Source organism: Drosophila subobscura, chromosome J, assembly GCF_008121235.1.
Source record: "Drosophila subobscura isolate 14011-0131.10 chromosome J, UCBerk_Dsub_1.0, whole genome shotgun sequence".
Lineage (NCBI taxonomy): Eukaryota > Metazoa > Arthropoda > Insecta > Diptera > Drosophilidae > Drosophila > Drosophila subobscura.
The window spans coordinates 3,041,031-3,056,870 of NC_048532.1; the positions used below are offsets into that span (position 1 = coordinate 3,041,031).

At 45.4% G+C, this 15,840-nt stretch overlaps 4 protein-coding genes across 4 annotated transcripts in view; 2 read left to right on the forward strand and 2 right to left on the reverse strand.

The window, feature by feature from the left end:
• The window catches only part of LOC117894630 (FH2 domain-containing protein 1), a 29,181-nt gene extending 27,630 nt beyond the window's left edge, over window positions 1-1,551 (reverse strand). Inside the window, exon 1 of the mRNA XM_034801796.1 lies at window positions 913-1,551. The gene's annotated coding sequence lies outside the window, so the exon portion shown is untranslated. The remainder of the gene's footprint in view (window positions 1-912) is intronic.
• A 1,646-nt stretch (window positions 1,552-3,197) lies between these two features.
• Window positions 3,198-3,818, reverse strand: LOC117894637 (pupal cuticle protein Edg-78E). Its single transcript, XM_034801809.1, has 2 exons — window positions 3,752-3,818; window positions 3,198-3,688 (listed from the first exon to the last, which is right to left on the reverse strand). Exons 1-2 carry the CDS (start codon window positions 3,761-3,763, stop codon window positions 3,311-3,313), a joined length of 390 nt encoding a protein of 129 aa, XP_034657700.1. The 5' UTR covers window positions 3,764-3,818; the 3' UTR covers window positions 3,198-3,310.
• Window positions 3,819-7,985: 4,167 nt separating this feature from the next.
• Window positions 7,986-8,705, forward strand: LOC117893875 (pupal cuticle protein Edg-78E). Its single transcript, XM_034800648.1, has 2 exons — window positions 7,986-8,048; window positions 8,122-8,705. Exons 1-2 carry the CDS (start codon window positions 8,037-8,039, stop codon window positions 8,686-8,688), a joined length of 579 nt encoding a protein of 192 aa, XP_034656539.1. The 5' UTR covers window positions 7,986-8,036; the 3' UTR covers window positions 8,689-8,705.
• Window positions 8,706-9,964: 1,259 nt separating this feature from the next.
• On the forward strand, window positions 9,965-10,596 carry LOC117893888 (pupal cuticle protein Edg-78E). The gene is made up of 2 exons (XM_034800660.1): window positions 9,965-10,042; window positions 10,113-10,596. The coding sequence occupies exons 1-2, from the start codon at window positions 10,031-10,033 to the stop codon at window positions 10,482-10,484; spliced, it is 384 nt and encodes a 127-aa protein (XP_034656551.1). The 5' UTR covers window positions 9,965-10,030; the 3' UTR covers window positions 10,485-10,596.
• The last annotated feature ends 5,244 nt before the right edge of the window (window positions 10,597-15,840 follow it).

Below are 15,840 nucleotides of genomic sequence, written 5' to 3' on the forward strand. Positions count from 1 at the left end.
ATTGACACTTCAAATTGTTTGCCAAAACAAAAAGTAAGAAGCAGAAACGCCAGAATACAAAGAAAAAAGAAACTGAAATCAATTTGAATTAAGCCGCTTCGCTTTGAAGAGTTGGCGGAGATTTCTCTCGCCCCTGAGGGGTGGGCACCCAGATTGGGGCATATCATGAGCATAAGCACTTCTCGGAATCGGCAAGGCAGGTAGCAGGTAGCCGCCCCACTTGTTCTTGGTTTCGGTATCGGTCTCGGTCTCGGCTCCTCAAAAAATGCGATTCTAATTTGTATCGGCAAAGATCAGAAATATGTTGCTTCTAGTTCCCCTACGGGTATGAGGCTCGAAATAAAAACCCGACTGCAAACGGCTAACTTTAACACAGTTACGATTTAAAGATCACAGACATTCACAGATAAACCATGGACCTTACTGGGTCTACTCCAACTATTTGAGATAGTTTATTGTTTTTTAATCTTGTTGTCCAAATACTACTAAGGTACTAAGAGCACCACTTTATTGAATCAGTTTTGTAACTTCAAAATAATGAATTTAACTAGTGTAAGTTATTTCGACTTACAGAAAATTTGACATGAAGTTTTCAAAGTCTTGATTCTTACAATAATGACTGCTTGGACTATAATTGAAGAGCCACAGGCGTCATGAAGAGTCTCGTCTTATCATACCTATCGTAGCCATCGCATAATTGATCTAGTTTTGTTTTTATCGCTTTTCCCCCTGGAAAGCCCGGTGCCTCGAAAGCTGATAAATATTGTCTCAGCTGCTCGAGGCTGATCGCCTCGATAATAGGGAAACAAAATAGGTGCTTAGTAGGTCGGCGGTCGGACGGTGGTAAGTGGACAACGGACACCTGATAACAACTCCGGGCTCAAGATATCGTTAAACAAATGGAAAACTTACCATATGAAAATAAGTTGATTGGGAAACCTGCTGGCCAACACCTGTTCTGGATGTCGCGCTGATCCAATTTGTGAATGAAAAATGGTTTTCGGTTATCACCTCTATCTGGCACTTTGTTTCGCTTTTGTCGGAGTTATCGTTTCTAGTTGATTTTGTTATTGCGATGCAGTCGCTCTTGCTGCTGATTCTACTGCTGCTGCTGCTGCTTAATGCTGCTACTGCTTCTGTGTGGTTGTTGTTTAATTAGCAATACAAATACATTAGCTAATGCACACACGAGGCACCGACACGGACGCGGACCTGCATAGACATGCACATGCACATGGCGCCCACGCGGCGTGCCAATAGCAAACGCGTTTATTGAAAATGCAACCGTGCCGACATCTACGATTACGACTGCGCACAGAACTTGAGGCCGCGCAGCCGCCAAAGAGCCCAAAAATTCAGGTAATACCAACGAGAGTACTGCCACAACAACAAAAACCGAGTACTGTAAAAACGGAGTACTGACCGAGTTCACCGCTGCACATCCACTTTGTTTATTAACTGCTCGTATTTCTCACTGTACCACCGACCTAACCGAATCCCTGGCGTATAACCGTTGCGTTTGAGCGATCGAAATTAACTTAAGTAACGGCAAGCTTGCGCTGTTCAATTTCGGACTGATCGCGCAACCAGTTCCAGCAGTGGATTCCAGTAGCATGTTAACTGATCAGCTGTTCAAAATCAGCCGTTTCTTTGGTTGTTCAATGCATTATAACATGGTTAAAAATATTTACTTCTATTCCTAAAATGTTAAACTCAACATGTTTTAAAAATATCTAAAGAATATGTGAAGGAAATTATATTTAAGAGATTACATTTCGGACTGATGTAGAGCGCAAGTCAATTGTAGCAAGTCAAGTGTATCCAGTAGCATGTTAATTGACTGTAAGAGATCACTTCAGTTTTATTGTGCTTTGAAAGCATTTTAAAATAAATCATAAATGTTTTTCTACTTGTTTTATAGTTAAAGAAAATGTTAAGCCCCTGAAAAGTTCCCAATACACATAAATAAAATTGTTTTTCTCGCGCATGTTTTCCAACACAACTGAATCCAGTGGCATGTTAAGAGAAGCATGTTAAGTACTCAGTGTTGTAGCCATTTCATTGCCGCGCGTAGCTATCAAAGAAATTAGAAGACTTATTGATGCATGTGGCTTTTCGTGTGAGAAAATATAAGAAGTACCGTGTTTGCTTACCAGCAATGGGTTAGGCTCTTTTTAAGACACAAAAAAACTCCTAACTTGCGAGTGCCAGGCCGCCTAAAAACGATAACAGCACTATATTTGAAATTCAATCATGTTCAGAATAGTGCAAAAATGTGCTGTTAAGCGCAAATGTAATCCAGTATTCCAAGTATACGCATAATATTAAAACCACCGCAGGCGTTTTTCCCTGTAAAAGCTTATCGTAAATAAGTTTAAGTAAGGCTTACACAATTCATTATTTTCTCAACGGAAAAGCCCTTAATATATATTAAGTAAGATGGTGGAGACATCAGCTAAGTAAATAGCATGTAATTATATCATGTAAAGTAAATCAAAAAACATATGTAGAAAGTAGTATGTATTTTCAACAAAAATACCAAAATATGCCTAATGTAACCAAATATACTGAATTTCCCTCGATTTTGATATTTAGGTAATGTTCATGGTCACACTGGAAAAAACTAAACAATACAAATATTTGGAAGTCGTTGTGAATAGCAGCCTCCAGCTGATATGAGCCGTTAAATTTCAAATGCAAATTAATTTAAATGCAAGTACCATAGCATAGTGCGTGGTTAGGAGTGGGTAATAAAGCGGGTAAAGAGGGTAATAATAATAATAACGCCAACATAATGCTTTTTGTGGTAATGCATGAGCAACATTAGTATTTTCTCCAATATTTTATCTATATACATACATCCATCTGTGGAATTTTGTGTGGCATTTTATCAGCTCTCATTTATTTATTTGAATTACGTTTACTTACGTAGTACGAATGTTTTGCATTATTTAAACTAGGCGCCTTGCTTTTACTATCGATATACAACATCGACATTCAACTCTGTCGAAGTCGCTCCTAAATAACTTGGCGCTATTTTTTTCAAATTCAAAATCTAAGCTATCTATTTAGTTATTTTTCCAGTCGACTTTGCACAGTGTTTTAACAACGAAAGGTCCAGTGTCTTCTCGATGAGGCTGTCGGACGAACATCCGTAAAGTTTGATTACAATGAGTACAATATATTTTTGAAATTGTTTTCTATCGGAAGCGATATTTATTTTCAAATGGCCTAGAACTAACTCGATTAAAGAACATACAACAATTTCTCGCTCGCACTCTCCATTCCAACCGACACTTAGAACCGACACTTAGAACCGACCCTGACCCTGACGCTGCTCCTGGTGGGGATGCGTGCGAATGTATTCCAGGGACTTGAGGATGGCAGCGGGGATTGGTGGCGGCGTGGGCAGATGGGCACCGACGGGGTGGTAGCCGTTCTCATCGGCCGTGTACGTCAGCTGGACCAGCTGGCCGTCGGGGGCGTAGTACGCTGAAGAGCCGCTGGCATAGTATCCGCCCACTCCCGACTCCTGGCCGGCAATGCCGTTTGAGGTCTGGTACTGGTAGCTGTAAGAACCGTCCTCCTTCAAGTCGCTCTTGTACTCCCGGGTCTCGGCTGCCGCGTCATACGCATCCGGACGTGCTTGGACGCAGGCAATGGCAAGAGTGGCAACGGCTAAGATGAGCTGATTGGAAAAGAGGTGATAAGAATGGCACCCGAAACTCCTCCACTATGGCACTCCACTTACGAATTTGTTCATTTTGGATGTGTTGGGATTGGACTGGCCGACTTGTTGTCACTTGGAACTCGCGACGAGAATGAATGTGACTGAATTGGTCTGGCGGCGCATTTATAGCATTTTGGCACGCCAATCATTTCATACCACAGCGCACCTCAACTCGGCGACCGACGGCAACAACAACTTTTATAATTTTCAGCATTGAACATGAACTGCCCTCACAACCAAACCAAACCCGACCAAGACCAAGACCCAGACCCAGACCCAGACCCAGTCCGACTCTGCTCTTCCGTCGCTACATATTTTGTTGGTGATTGGTTTTTGGCAGAGCGATCATAAATTTCGTTGCTTCCTTTGGTCTCAGCTGCTGTCAATTTTGGCCGGTTAATCAACTCCGAGTTCTGTGGATGCGGCTGTGCTGTGTAGGGGATAACTTTTCATTAGCACCTCCTCGAATATTGAGTATGGAATAGTTGGCTTTTGTGGAGTATTTAGCACGATTTATAGTGCAATTGGCCAAATACTGTATTGCGATGTTGGTCTGCCTCTACTGGCAGACAATTGTTTTAAAGTAGCCAGGAGATTGAATAAGGTTCAGTCCTTAAACAAATGTCCTAGTTTCAGGGACGGATCATTAATAATGCTGCAGGGAAACGGAAACCCAGAAAACATTTTTGTAAAATCATATGCGAAGCTTTATAATAAATCGTTTGGGGAATCGCGTTAATCGATTAAGATTCTCACATGCTCGGTCAACTCATTCATTTATTACAAAATCATCCAGGGCCCCGGCACCCCAAATCTGAATAAGGGAAGCCACGAAGAAGAAGCGCAGCCAGAGGTCCCCTCAGCCATAACCTTCCTCGCCACAGCCACAACTTTGCAGCAGACGAACGACCTTGCCATGGCCGGCATTGGAGCATTGGCTGCTGTCCGAAAGTGAGGCAGTGTTACCGGCGAGGGAAGTTTGGGGGCAAGTTTGTATTGAGTTTTGATAGGAATAATCGAGATGTGGCAGTGTTGGCGTGCTTCACGTGGCTCACGAAGCTCATCACTCAATAATCACGCACCAATAAGAGGTAAATTAATATGCACTTAAAGCCATAAATGTTTTATCTGAAAATCCTGGTGTGCCTCTTTCTGCGATATGCTGTTTAAACTTTAAACCCCTTGATTCCTTAACATACATTTTAATACAAGGGTGCCAGTTTCGACGGAGTTTGAGTAACCGTCAGCTTGACTCCTTTTTTGATTAAACTTACAATCATGGTAAAGATAGCTTGGATCACAAAGGTTGTGCATATGTGTATGTATTTTATGTTCTTTATTGAAGATTAATCTTATTCTTATTACAAGGGAACATTTCCTCACTCCATTAAGCTCAATAAACTCAATTAAGCTCAGAGTTTTGTTAAATGAATGATCTATTTGTTATGCACCAGATCAACTTTCCTTCTTTAAGCTCACATCAAAGGTCCTGTTTCGTGTGTCACTGAGTTTCCATCACTAAGTAGTGCCTCCAAAAAGCAGACACAAAATCATCGACAGTGCATGCTGTTTCGCTTACAAGATTTGTGTTCGCATTTTATAAATACATGGGTTGGTTGGCAACAAGCCGCCGCTGGACGGACTGAGACTCATACTCTGATTGAAGTTGAGACTGGAAATGAAACTGGCACTGGGACTGGGACAGGGACAGGGCCTGGAGAAAAGTGAATGTGCTGGCGGCATCGACATCAGCAGCATCAGCAGCAGCAGGAGCATCGGAATTATCTGCTTTTTTCCGCTCTCTGTTTTTGTTGGCCTTTTCGGTGTTGCTCTTGGCTTTTATGCTCGAAACCGGCTGTGCGGCAATTCGGTTTCTTTTTTTTTGGGTCGCCCGGCACAATTGTCCGGTGCCTGCCGCATGGGCGGCTTTAAATGAAAGCAAAAGTTGTTACGTTTCGATGGCATTTCCTTGCGCCTTAAGCCGCTTCCGCTGTACTTAGTAAACCGACTGACTCTGCCTCTGCCTCTGCCTCTGCCGCTCGACCTTCCTCGGGCCATTCGCCTCCTGCATCCATTAGGGCATCAATCCATCTTCACGCGCATTAACCTGTGGGACTCGGAACTGCGACAGCGAAAAAGAGTAAATGCTGAAGAGTGTGCTGAAAAGGAAGCGACGAGCCGAATCTTTGGACGTCCCGCTTCCCCACGCTCACCTGCTCTACATTAATTGACCCACATTCGGTGGTAGCGACAATTGCCTTCCAGTCCAGTTAAGTCCCGATGAAGGTCAGCCAGGCGTACCAACGCAGCAGACCTGCCTGACCCGAATCTGCCTTCAGGTCTTGATAAGTATTTATTATACGACCACCAGGCAGAGACGAGCTTCACAGCCGCCACAGATTGGGGCATGGTCGCTGTATTGGCATTTGAATTTTAGTTTAGACATTTAGCAAATTAATTAAAATATTGCCAACATACTGAAAGGTAACTCACACTTTTTCCGCTACCGCAAAAGTTGACTTCCCTTCGACGGTGTCCGCAGACTTGCTGGCCACCTTTATGGGCTTTTTATGCGGCTCCATTCATTAGTTTTAGTCATTTCGTCTCATACAGAGTCGTCTCATCTCGTGTTCCCATCTAAGCAGCTCCCGATGTAACCGTTTCAGATCTCTGGTCCAACGCCAGAGCGCTTTGGGCTTGGACTTGGTGCTTAATCTCGGCGTTGGCGTTGGGCGTGGAAGGTCGGTCCCTTGGGGGGTTTTTGTTGATAGCCGACGAAACAAAGTCAACGACTTTCGAAAATCTTTCGGCAACGACCTTCGATTGATTGAGACGAAATGTGCTTTCAATAATTGCCTGTACCAGTAGTTGCAACTTTCATTTCGATTCGGTGCGGTGCCGCCAGTCGCGTCTGTCTATCCGGGGACTTTAACACCCACCCGCAATGGCAGTCCCAATTTCAATTAGCACAGCGCTTTATTGAATAACTCAATTGTTCCGATTCCTCCATTTAATATATGTACACACGCGTGCACGTGCATCATTTCTGGTTGGACCAATATTCGCCGCTGATGGACTTTTAATCAAAACTTGATTCAATTTGCATGTTTCAAGACCGTCCTGCCCCACCCCTCCCCCCAACAGGGCTAGTTGGAATGGTTTGGCCATTCATTTGGTTGTCCAAATATGCGAAGACATGTTAAAGCTGATTGCTTTGACTCGTGGGCAACGCAATAAAAGCTTTGAACAATTCAGAGCAGCCTTTTGACAAATTGCATTTAGTCTAAGATCAAAAACTCAAGTTTTATTGCTGGCTGATCGAATAACATTATGACAGATACATTCATTCCAGATTATTATATTTTATTCTATTTAAAAGAGGCAGTAAAATGGATTGGCCCCCGCGTAACTCCTTTTGCCCAAAGTTGGATTTTCTGACCTACATATCAGGTTGGCCGAAATCGAAATGTGATTTGTCTGTACCTGTTCAATGACTAGCATCTCTCTGCAGTCGGCTTGAAATTAGCGAGCAATTCATTGATTGAGGTTAGATGTTCCATCAGACATTTCACGCCTGTCGCACCCACCCACTCACACAATGGGTGGGGAGTCCATATCTCATTACTGCGGCCACTTATCTCGATCTTCTCACATTGTGCCACGCTCTGCGGCATAATACATTTATGGGAATCGCGGAACGCATTACAAATTGCTTATATCCCGCAGCTCGTGTTATATGTGCCAGAAACAGATGCTGATACATGCAGAAATGGCGTAGTTATTCATAGATAATTAATGAATTAACTCAAACACTTAATTACCCAAGAGCCGGCAGCGGAGAGCAGTCGAAAGAGTTTCTTGAACCGCAGTGGACCAGAGGACGGGTCATCTGGACAGGTCAGAGTTTCGTTGTTGAGGTTTCGTTTTCACTCGGCGAGGCATTAATGGAAATGGTTGTTGATTGCCCGGGCCCATCCACCTAGAGCCGATCCGAGCAGAGATAATTGGCGTTGCAGCCGTTGCTGGCTCTCGGCTACAAACTCCAAATGTGGGGATAGAGTGTATGGCAGGGTGATGTGTTGATGGAACCCCATCATCATCATCATCATCATCAGCACATCATATCTAATGGGTGCACACACTCACTTTCCTCACTTTCGTTGCATATCCAATCAGAGTTCAGATTTCAGATTTCCAGGCTATATAAGTGGCATGTCGAGGGCACTGAGGCATCAAACACAGCTCAGCTCTTAGGGCTAAGACAGCAATAGACCATAAACCAAATCTCAACCTAAGCCAGGCGAAAATGTCAAAGATCGTAAGTCAAGGAAACATCCTTTGCCCGGAGCACACCTAAACCATCATCATTCTCCACTTGTAACCTCTTGCAGCACGTTGCTGTACTTGTTGCTGCCGCATCCGTCCTAATGGCCGGAGTGCTAGCGCTTCCCTCGGACTCGGCAGATGCCCACGCCGAGATCCGCAGCTTTGTCAACGAGCTGAAGCAGGAGGACGGCAGCTACAACTACCAGTTCGAGACGACCAACGGCATTGCGCAGCAGGAGCAGGGAGTTGGCGGATACTACGCCTCCGGCTCCTCCCAGTACTACAGCCCCGAGGGCCAGCTTATCCAGCTGACATACACGGCCGACGAGAATGGCTTCCAGCCTCAGGGAGAGCACCTGCCCACGCCGCCACCCATCCCGGAGGCCATTCTCAAGTCGCTGGAGTGGATCCGCAACCACCCAGAGGAGAACGAGGAGTACGAGCACCACGACCAGCACGACCAGCACGACCACCACGGTCACGGCCATGGTCATGGTGCAGAGCAGGGCAAACAATATCTGCAACAGGGACAGGGACAGGGACAGTCACAGCAGCTGCCAGTGGGCTCTCTGCTCGCTCCGGCCTCTGCGCCAGCAGCAGCCTCTGGCCTACCCTATGAGAGGAAGCTTTAAGTTATTCCCGCCCCCAGCTCGTGCCTCATGTCCCGTCCACACATACAGCTTGCATAGCGGGTGGTTCTAGTGTGTGGGAGAGTGTGTGACACTGTCATGTCATGTCTGTTTGCATAGTCAAAGCATCCAGCAAACAGCACCAGCAGCCAATACCAACACCAGCACCATCCTCAGTACCAGAGTGAACATCAGCTGAACTACATCCTCAAAGTACACTTTCTCCCCACTCGCACACACACATTGTATAAATGTACATGCTCGTAGAATAGAACCCTCACATACATCCACATCCACATCAACATCAACATCAACATGCTCCTGGGCCGCTGGCCTGCGTGTCCATTGTCGGCTCGGCTGACGTTGACATTTATTGCCAGAGATAATAATAATGTAATAAAAGAAAAATACAATTTAATATTGTTGTTTATACTACGAATGCCTCCACCACAGCTTCGGACCCAGCATATGGCCGAGTCCTTAGCTTCCAGTTGCCCGGGTCCCAGCTGCCAACCAGCATGCATCTCGGTTCGAGTCTCTCTCTGAGGTTTCCCTTTAAGTGGGCTTCGCTCCAAAAAAAAATGTTGGGGAAATTAAATTTAAAGTTCATAAATGCGCGCTTTTCTTTGTTACTCCCATTGTGTTGTATATCAAATCGGTATTATGCAAATCGTGGCGCTTCGCATCTCATGCTGCTTCGAGAAATGTTGCAATTTAAATTTTGTTTTTGTGTTGATTAAATTAACAAATTGTTGCTATTGCTATTGTTAATGTCTCCGCTTGTTGTGGATAATATCGATACGGATTGTTGTTTTCTTTTCGTTCACAAGATTTGATTTTAAGTTTGGCTTGATGCATCGAGGTTGTTTCATCATCTCCATCTTACCCTCGCGGGGTATATCAGGGTATGCCACTTATCCGGAAGTTAAGATACCGACCCAGCTGGCCTATGCTTATATGTCGCTTATAGATATTATTGATTAATTTTAAGAGAAGCCAAAGGGCTAGCAAAGCTCCCTCAAAAGAAACAAACTTTGTGATTCTGCCTGTAATAATTGTATTTTGTTGTATACTTATCAATGGTTAAACGCACAAAGAGTGTACAGCATTCGCAATACCTTCCCGCGGGGCTTCCATTAATGAATGACTCGAAGCGTGTTGCCAAAAGCTGTTTGATTGCTGAAATATGGGTCAGAGTCTGCAGCTCGGCTTATTTAAATACTCGGATTTGGATACTACAGTGGCAGTGACAGGGGAGCTGCTTCGTCTATCCGAGCGTTATAAATAGTAAACGGACGGTCGACTGGCACAGTAGTAACGTCAGAGTCCGCAGCCCAGCAGCACCATGTACAAGCTCGTAAGTGGATAACAGAGACAGCCTCCGAATGGGGAACGATTTAATTGACTTCCTTGCTTGCCTGCCAAAGCTGCTCCTTGCCGCACTTTTGGGATGCGCCCTGGCCGCCCCCATCAACGATGATACTATTACGAAGTTCCTGTCCAACGCGGACACGGATGGAACATACGGCTACAGTGTGGAGCAGGCCAGTGGCATTGCCTTTGGAGAGCAGGGCCAGGGCGGAGTGGGAGCCCGTGGTTCCTACTCCTACATCTCGCCCGAAGGTATTCCCGTCCAGGTTACCTATGAGGCCGACGAGAACGGCTTCCGCCCTCAGTCGGAGCTGCTGCCCACCCCTCCACCTATCCCAGAGGCCATCCTACAGTCCATCCGCTTCATTCAGGAGCATCCCACGCCCGAGGAGCTGGCCGATCGCGCTGTGCGTGCCCAGCAGATCTAGATCTGGTCTCTCTCCGTAGTCTTAAGTTTGCCTAAATGTCACCCCCGCCACATATCCCATTCCATCAAAGTAAACCAACGTTCGAACGTACGAGCGTAAGCTGCCACGATAAGCATCAGCTGGTGTTAATTTCCATGATTCGCAGCCAATCCAATTCCCGTCTAGGCGAAACCTAATTAGTGGGCTTATAAGAGCCCAAGGCAGCAGACAAAGCCCATCACTGTGTGGCTTGTGGTTGATATTGAATATTTTATATGAGCACTTCTTTGGATGGCAACGAAGCCAAGCGCACTGGTACAGTGGCTCAACTCTAGTCCAAATTTCTTTTTCAATATCACAAAAATTTGATCAGACTTGTAGGACATCCGACGGAGTTGAACTTATATGTATGTACACTACAATTCTGAAGACATATAATGATGCAGCGGAAGAACACTTCTTGCTGACAAGCATCAGCGCCTTTGCAATCAATCTTCTTCCCCCGTGTCGGAAATAAACCAACATTTATGTTTACAGCGGATGAGCTGAGATTTCCGCCCCTCTCTGCTCAGCTGTCTCCGCACATTCACACAATTTTCCGAGCTCAAAGGCAAACGAAAGTACCCATAGAGAACATATACCCATGGATGTACATATGTACATATGTACATATAACCAAACGCAGGCCCTACCAAATTGAAGACCCAGAATCAGAGGATGGTTGCAGTGTGCAGGGGACAAAATATGGTAGCGTAGCTGGCTTCCCATTAACGCTTGACATGAGGCATGTTAATTTCTCCTTCTACTGTGATTTCCTTGCCGGGAATTCCATGAGAGCCTGCTGGAAATGGAAATTCATTAAGACATTTAGAGGCACGACACACACTCGGCAGAAGACCCTGACAAAGAGCTTCCATCTAATACGCACATAGCTCCATTGAAGTGTGCGTGGATTCGGGGCCACGCAGGATGTAGACTGCTCCCAGTCCTCCCCCTATCAATTAAGTACGCTCATCGCCGAATATGAGTAGTTAATTAAAATGATTTCGGAGGTACGGAGAGATAGTTGGAGCAATGTGGAAGGTGTTATTGAAGATACGCGTGCATCACTTTTTCCTCCATTTTGGGCTTTCATATTGCTCTCTACCAGAATGAATGGAAATTTTCATTGCCACAGAAAACCTCGTTCTTCCGTACGGGCTGCGATTCCCGGACTGTGGTGTGGGTACAGTGGATCCTTGTGGCCTCTGCGGTCGCCACTTAACACAGGTGCTTCAGGCTTCGGGTTGCTGACGACAACACAATGCTGCTGTGTAATCATAAAACTTTTATTTATCATTTTATCATTTTGCTTAAAATCTAATTTTAAATGCGTTGTATCACGGGTTCCCTTTTTGCCCACCCTTTGGAGAGGATTATTATGATTTTGCAGGGATGTTGAGTGCACTTGTGTAGAAATAAAGAACAGCTGAACTGAAACCCTTTCGCCTGTGAAAAGAAATGGTGACCTCATTTTGTGCATTACTTAATACCAAATCGGCTGGAATCCAACCACACAAAATAGCCATGTCTCGATATCCCTGTGACCTTTCTCGAGGATAAGACCCATATATAACAGCATCAAATAAATGGGGCAATAACCCTAAGCTCAGTACCCCTGCAATTTATTTTTATAGAGCGTATAAACTATGCACAAAATTAGCTTCTCCGCTCGTCGTTTATTTGCCCATAACTCAACCAACTGTAGCGCATTCAGCTCCCTGCGTGGCCCCAATCCCGAGTCTCACTCCCCTCGCCCAGGGTGGACAGATAGAATGTAAATATATTTCTGTAGTGTTCGGGGCTACCTTTCTATTTGCCGGGAACGGGTCCAATAGCTACATGTCCATACTTAAGCCGCCCCGAACCACCGGCGAACAAAGTGGGAAAGTGGGAAAAAACTACTTTGTTTGCGGGCCTCGGAACATGGTCACGGCATGTGTCACGTATATGCCAAAATATGCGAGCGAGTGCTCGAAAGTGACAAGGAGCGGATCCTGAGTGGCCCCAGACAAGTGGCACTATCCGGAGCGACTACCATTTCAATTAAGACAAAACTGAGAACGTGCACTGTTTGAGCACTGCTCGAACGGTTATATTAATAATGGTTCCCTGGAAGTGAAATTTCTTTAAAATACTTCTGGTGCCCTAGGCTTTAATAGCCTTTTCGTCCGGCTCACTTTTCATTCAGTGTGCAATTTTTTTCGCACTCCTGTTTCCAAAGAAAGAGGAAAGACGTGGATGGGGAAAAACGCTCGCTGACGGTATTAATAACAATAGTTCCGTTCTGGCCATTTGCGATGGTCAGTCGGATGGTGTGTCGGAGTAAAAGGCGGGCCAGTGCACAGTCGACAAAATGAAAAATTATTTCAAACAATAATTGCAGAGGAAAACTTTTCGACAAACACAAAGAGTGGGATATCTCGCCAGCACTGGATTTCCAGGGAATGGTGTGGGGCGTGCCAATGCCAATGCCAACAACAACAACTACACAGAACAGACAAACGAAACCAATTTATTTCCAAGTAAAAATCAATAGTCAAGACGAAAGACGGGACATCGAGGGGGTGCTGGGGGCCAACTAGCGTAAAAAAACGTCAAATTCTAGAGTGGAGTGGCGACAAAAAGCTGTGTGCCAGAGTGCGGGCCCATCAACATGTGAACGTGTAGATGGCACCACGCTTCGTGGGTTTGCCTGTCCACGACCACTTCTCAATAGACACTCCCCGTGCACTTCCATCCGCATCGGATCTTCCGGGTTTCCGGAATCCGTTTTCGATAAAAACTGCGCCAAGTAGCGGCCAACAATAAGAACCCGCCCTGCGCAAGGACATCAGCGGCGGAGCTTAATGGTAAAATATGCATTTGACATGCGATGAAGTACTCATACAATTAAAGCGACCCATTGCTCAGCCCTGCCCCAACCTGAACATTGACCTCGACCCTCATTCTTCTGCTGAGCCGCTTTTCCATGGGGTTGGTTCTTCGTGGTCATTTCTTTAAAGTTCCAATTAATTGGAACACATTTGTCGGGGCACTCGGGCGGACACTTGATAAGCCAGAAATATTTCTCTCATCAATTGTGACAATTTGATTGCGGTCGGCCTTTCTTTTTTTTGTTTGTTTGTAATTTCAGTCATTTTAGAGCATTAAAAATATGTGTCTTTAATTGAAAAGTAATTACTTCCAAAACTAGAATAAAAGTTCTAAGAATAAATGAATATGCATGAATTATGATTCATGAAAACACATCGCATCGACGCTGTAATTTAGGTTTCATTAATTTATTATTAGAGCTCTTTGTAACATTAACCCTCTGTTAGCTAACAGCTACTTGTACCCTCTGTTAGCTAACAGGCAAATCCTCTCTGAGGACTCCGTTTAATGGAACCACTTCAGGCTCGGCACCTCAGTTGTGTCCCCGTGGCGCTACACTCCGGTCGTTTCTGACTTCTGCTCGGCTCTACAGCCGACTACGGCTGCCCCAATTCCGTACGTAAATATTTGTTTGGTAGAACTCGTATCCTTACACCCAGGACTCGGGTGAGTGAGCTCGTAGAAACTACGTTAAAAAGTTCACACACAAATTGCATTTTTTCCGCGCTGCTATACACGTATATTGGCGCGTTTTTACTCCGCTTTTGCTTTGCATTCTTTCTATGATGAAAATGGCACAAAAGTGTAACATATACAGCTGCGGGTACGGGAATATGGCAAAAAAAGTTTAGTGCGATTGTTGTTGATGTGAATTTTGCATAAGGACCTGCCATGGAGTGAGAGTGAGCCACGGCACCCACGAGACCGGGAAGAAACTTGGTGTGGGTACTGTAACTGAAGCTGGGTATTCGGAACTGGGAGCTGGGAGCTGGGAACGGGGAACCGCATCCATTCATATCCATATGTACAAGTGCTCGCACACATGTGGCAGACGATACGCTTGGTGGCTTACTTTTTAAAATTTCCATTAAAAAAACACTAACGCAGTGTAACCTTACGAGTACGTAAGAGAACTCCGCTAAAGCTTCGGCTTGTGTGTTGGGCTGTTTACTGGGCTGGGGATCAAGTAACTTGTGATTCTTAAGACCTGGCTAAGTCGATTGCCGGAGGCTTTGTGGTTGCTGGTTACTACCTGGAAATTAGTTGAAAGCACTCTGATTTACAGCAAATTTAAGTGTATTAAGGCATTAGGCCGGGACGCTGCTTGAGGCATCCCATTCGGGCTCTCCTATCCCTGCCTTCCCTCCTCCCAACCTTCCGTCCATGTGGGTAAAATGTAATTTTCTTAGCACTTTTGTTCACGCCCGACGACACATGTTGTGGTTCACACACTAACACAAACACACGCACACCCACTGACAGATAGACACTCAACCCCACAAAGACACTGATACAGTGCCTCCCGGCAGCATTTACATACTCGCCCAAACATAAGCATAAGCGCAACTTAGCTTGCCGAATTTTTCTGTTCAACTTTCTGTTGCCGCAAGCCACTTTTCGGCAGAGTGACGAGTCTGGGAGGAGTCGACTGGCCGATGCCTCGTACTGCATATTACTCTTGGGGCACAGCGACAAAACACCAATCGATTATGCTCTGCTGTACCCCTCCGCATATTTAAATGTCAAACCACATCTCCGGGCTCGAGACTTGAGCCTCGATCTGGAAAGTTGCTGCCAGAAGTATTGCTTATGGTATCATTTACTCGTACGTCCACAAATCGTGTGGTTGTCACGCTCTGGTGGAGGGCACCGGGCATTCTGGCCAAATTTAATCGATAGCCCTACGCTAATAGTTTGGCTCTGCGACATATGTGAATATTTGATGGGCTGCAGCTCCTCCGTCCAGAGAGAGCTCTGCCAATCATTTCACGCTTGATTGGGGCCCGAGCCTTCGGGCTCCTTCGCTCCTTGTCCTTCCTATTCATACTGCTGTTCCTCCTGATGTTGTATGCGGGATTTGGCTGCCAAGTCAGACATTAAGTTCCTGCCAAAGCCCTTGCTGAACTGCTGGTAATTCGTCTAAATCAGGGGAAGCTGCTAGGCCGAACCAGCTAGAACGTAGGGCAGCTGCGGTTGTGGCTACAATTAATTAAAACAAATTGTGTTTGGCCCTCGGTGTAGTTCCAGCGTCGACTCTGCCATTGGCCTGGCTGATGATGCCCGGCTCTTAGTATGCACGTTCATTCTTTTTTCAATTAATTGTTATTTCATTAGCTTTCATTACTCGCTTTCAGAGTTGCGCTTCCCACGCAGTCTTCGCAGTCTGCCCTGCCCTGCCATTAATGAAGTGGGCTTCTCCCCCTCGATTCACCTGTACAGGAAGGGCAGAGCGAATCTGCGT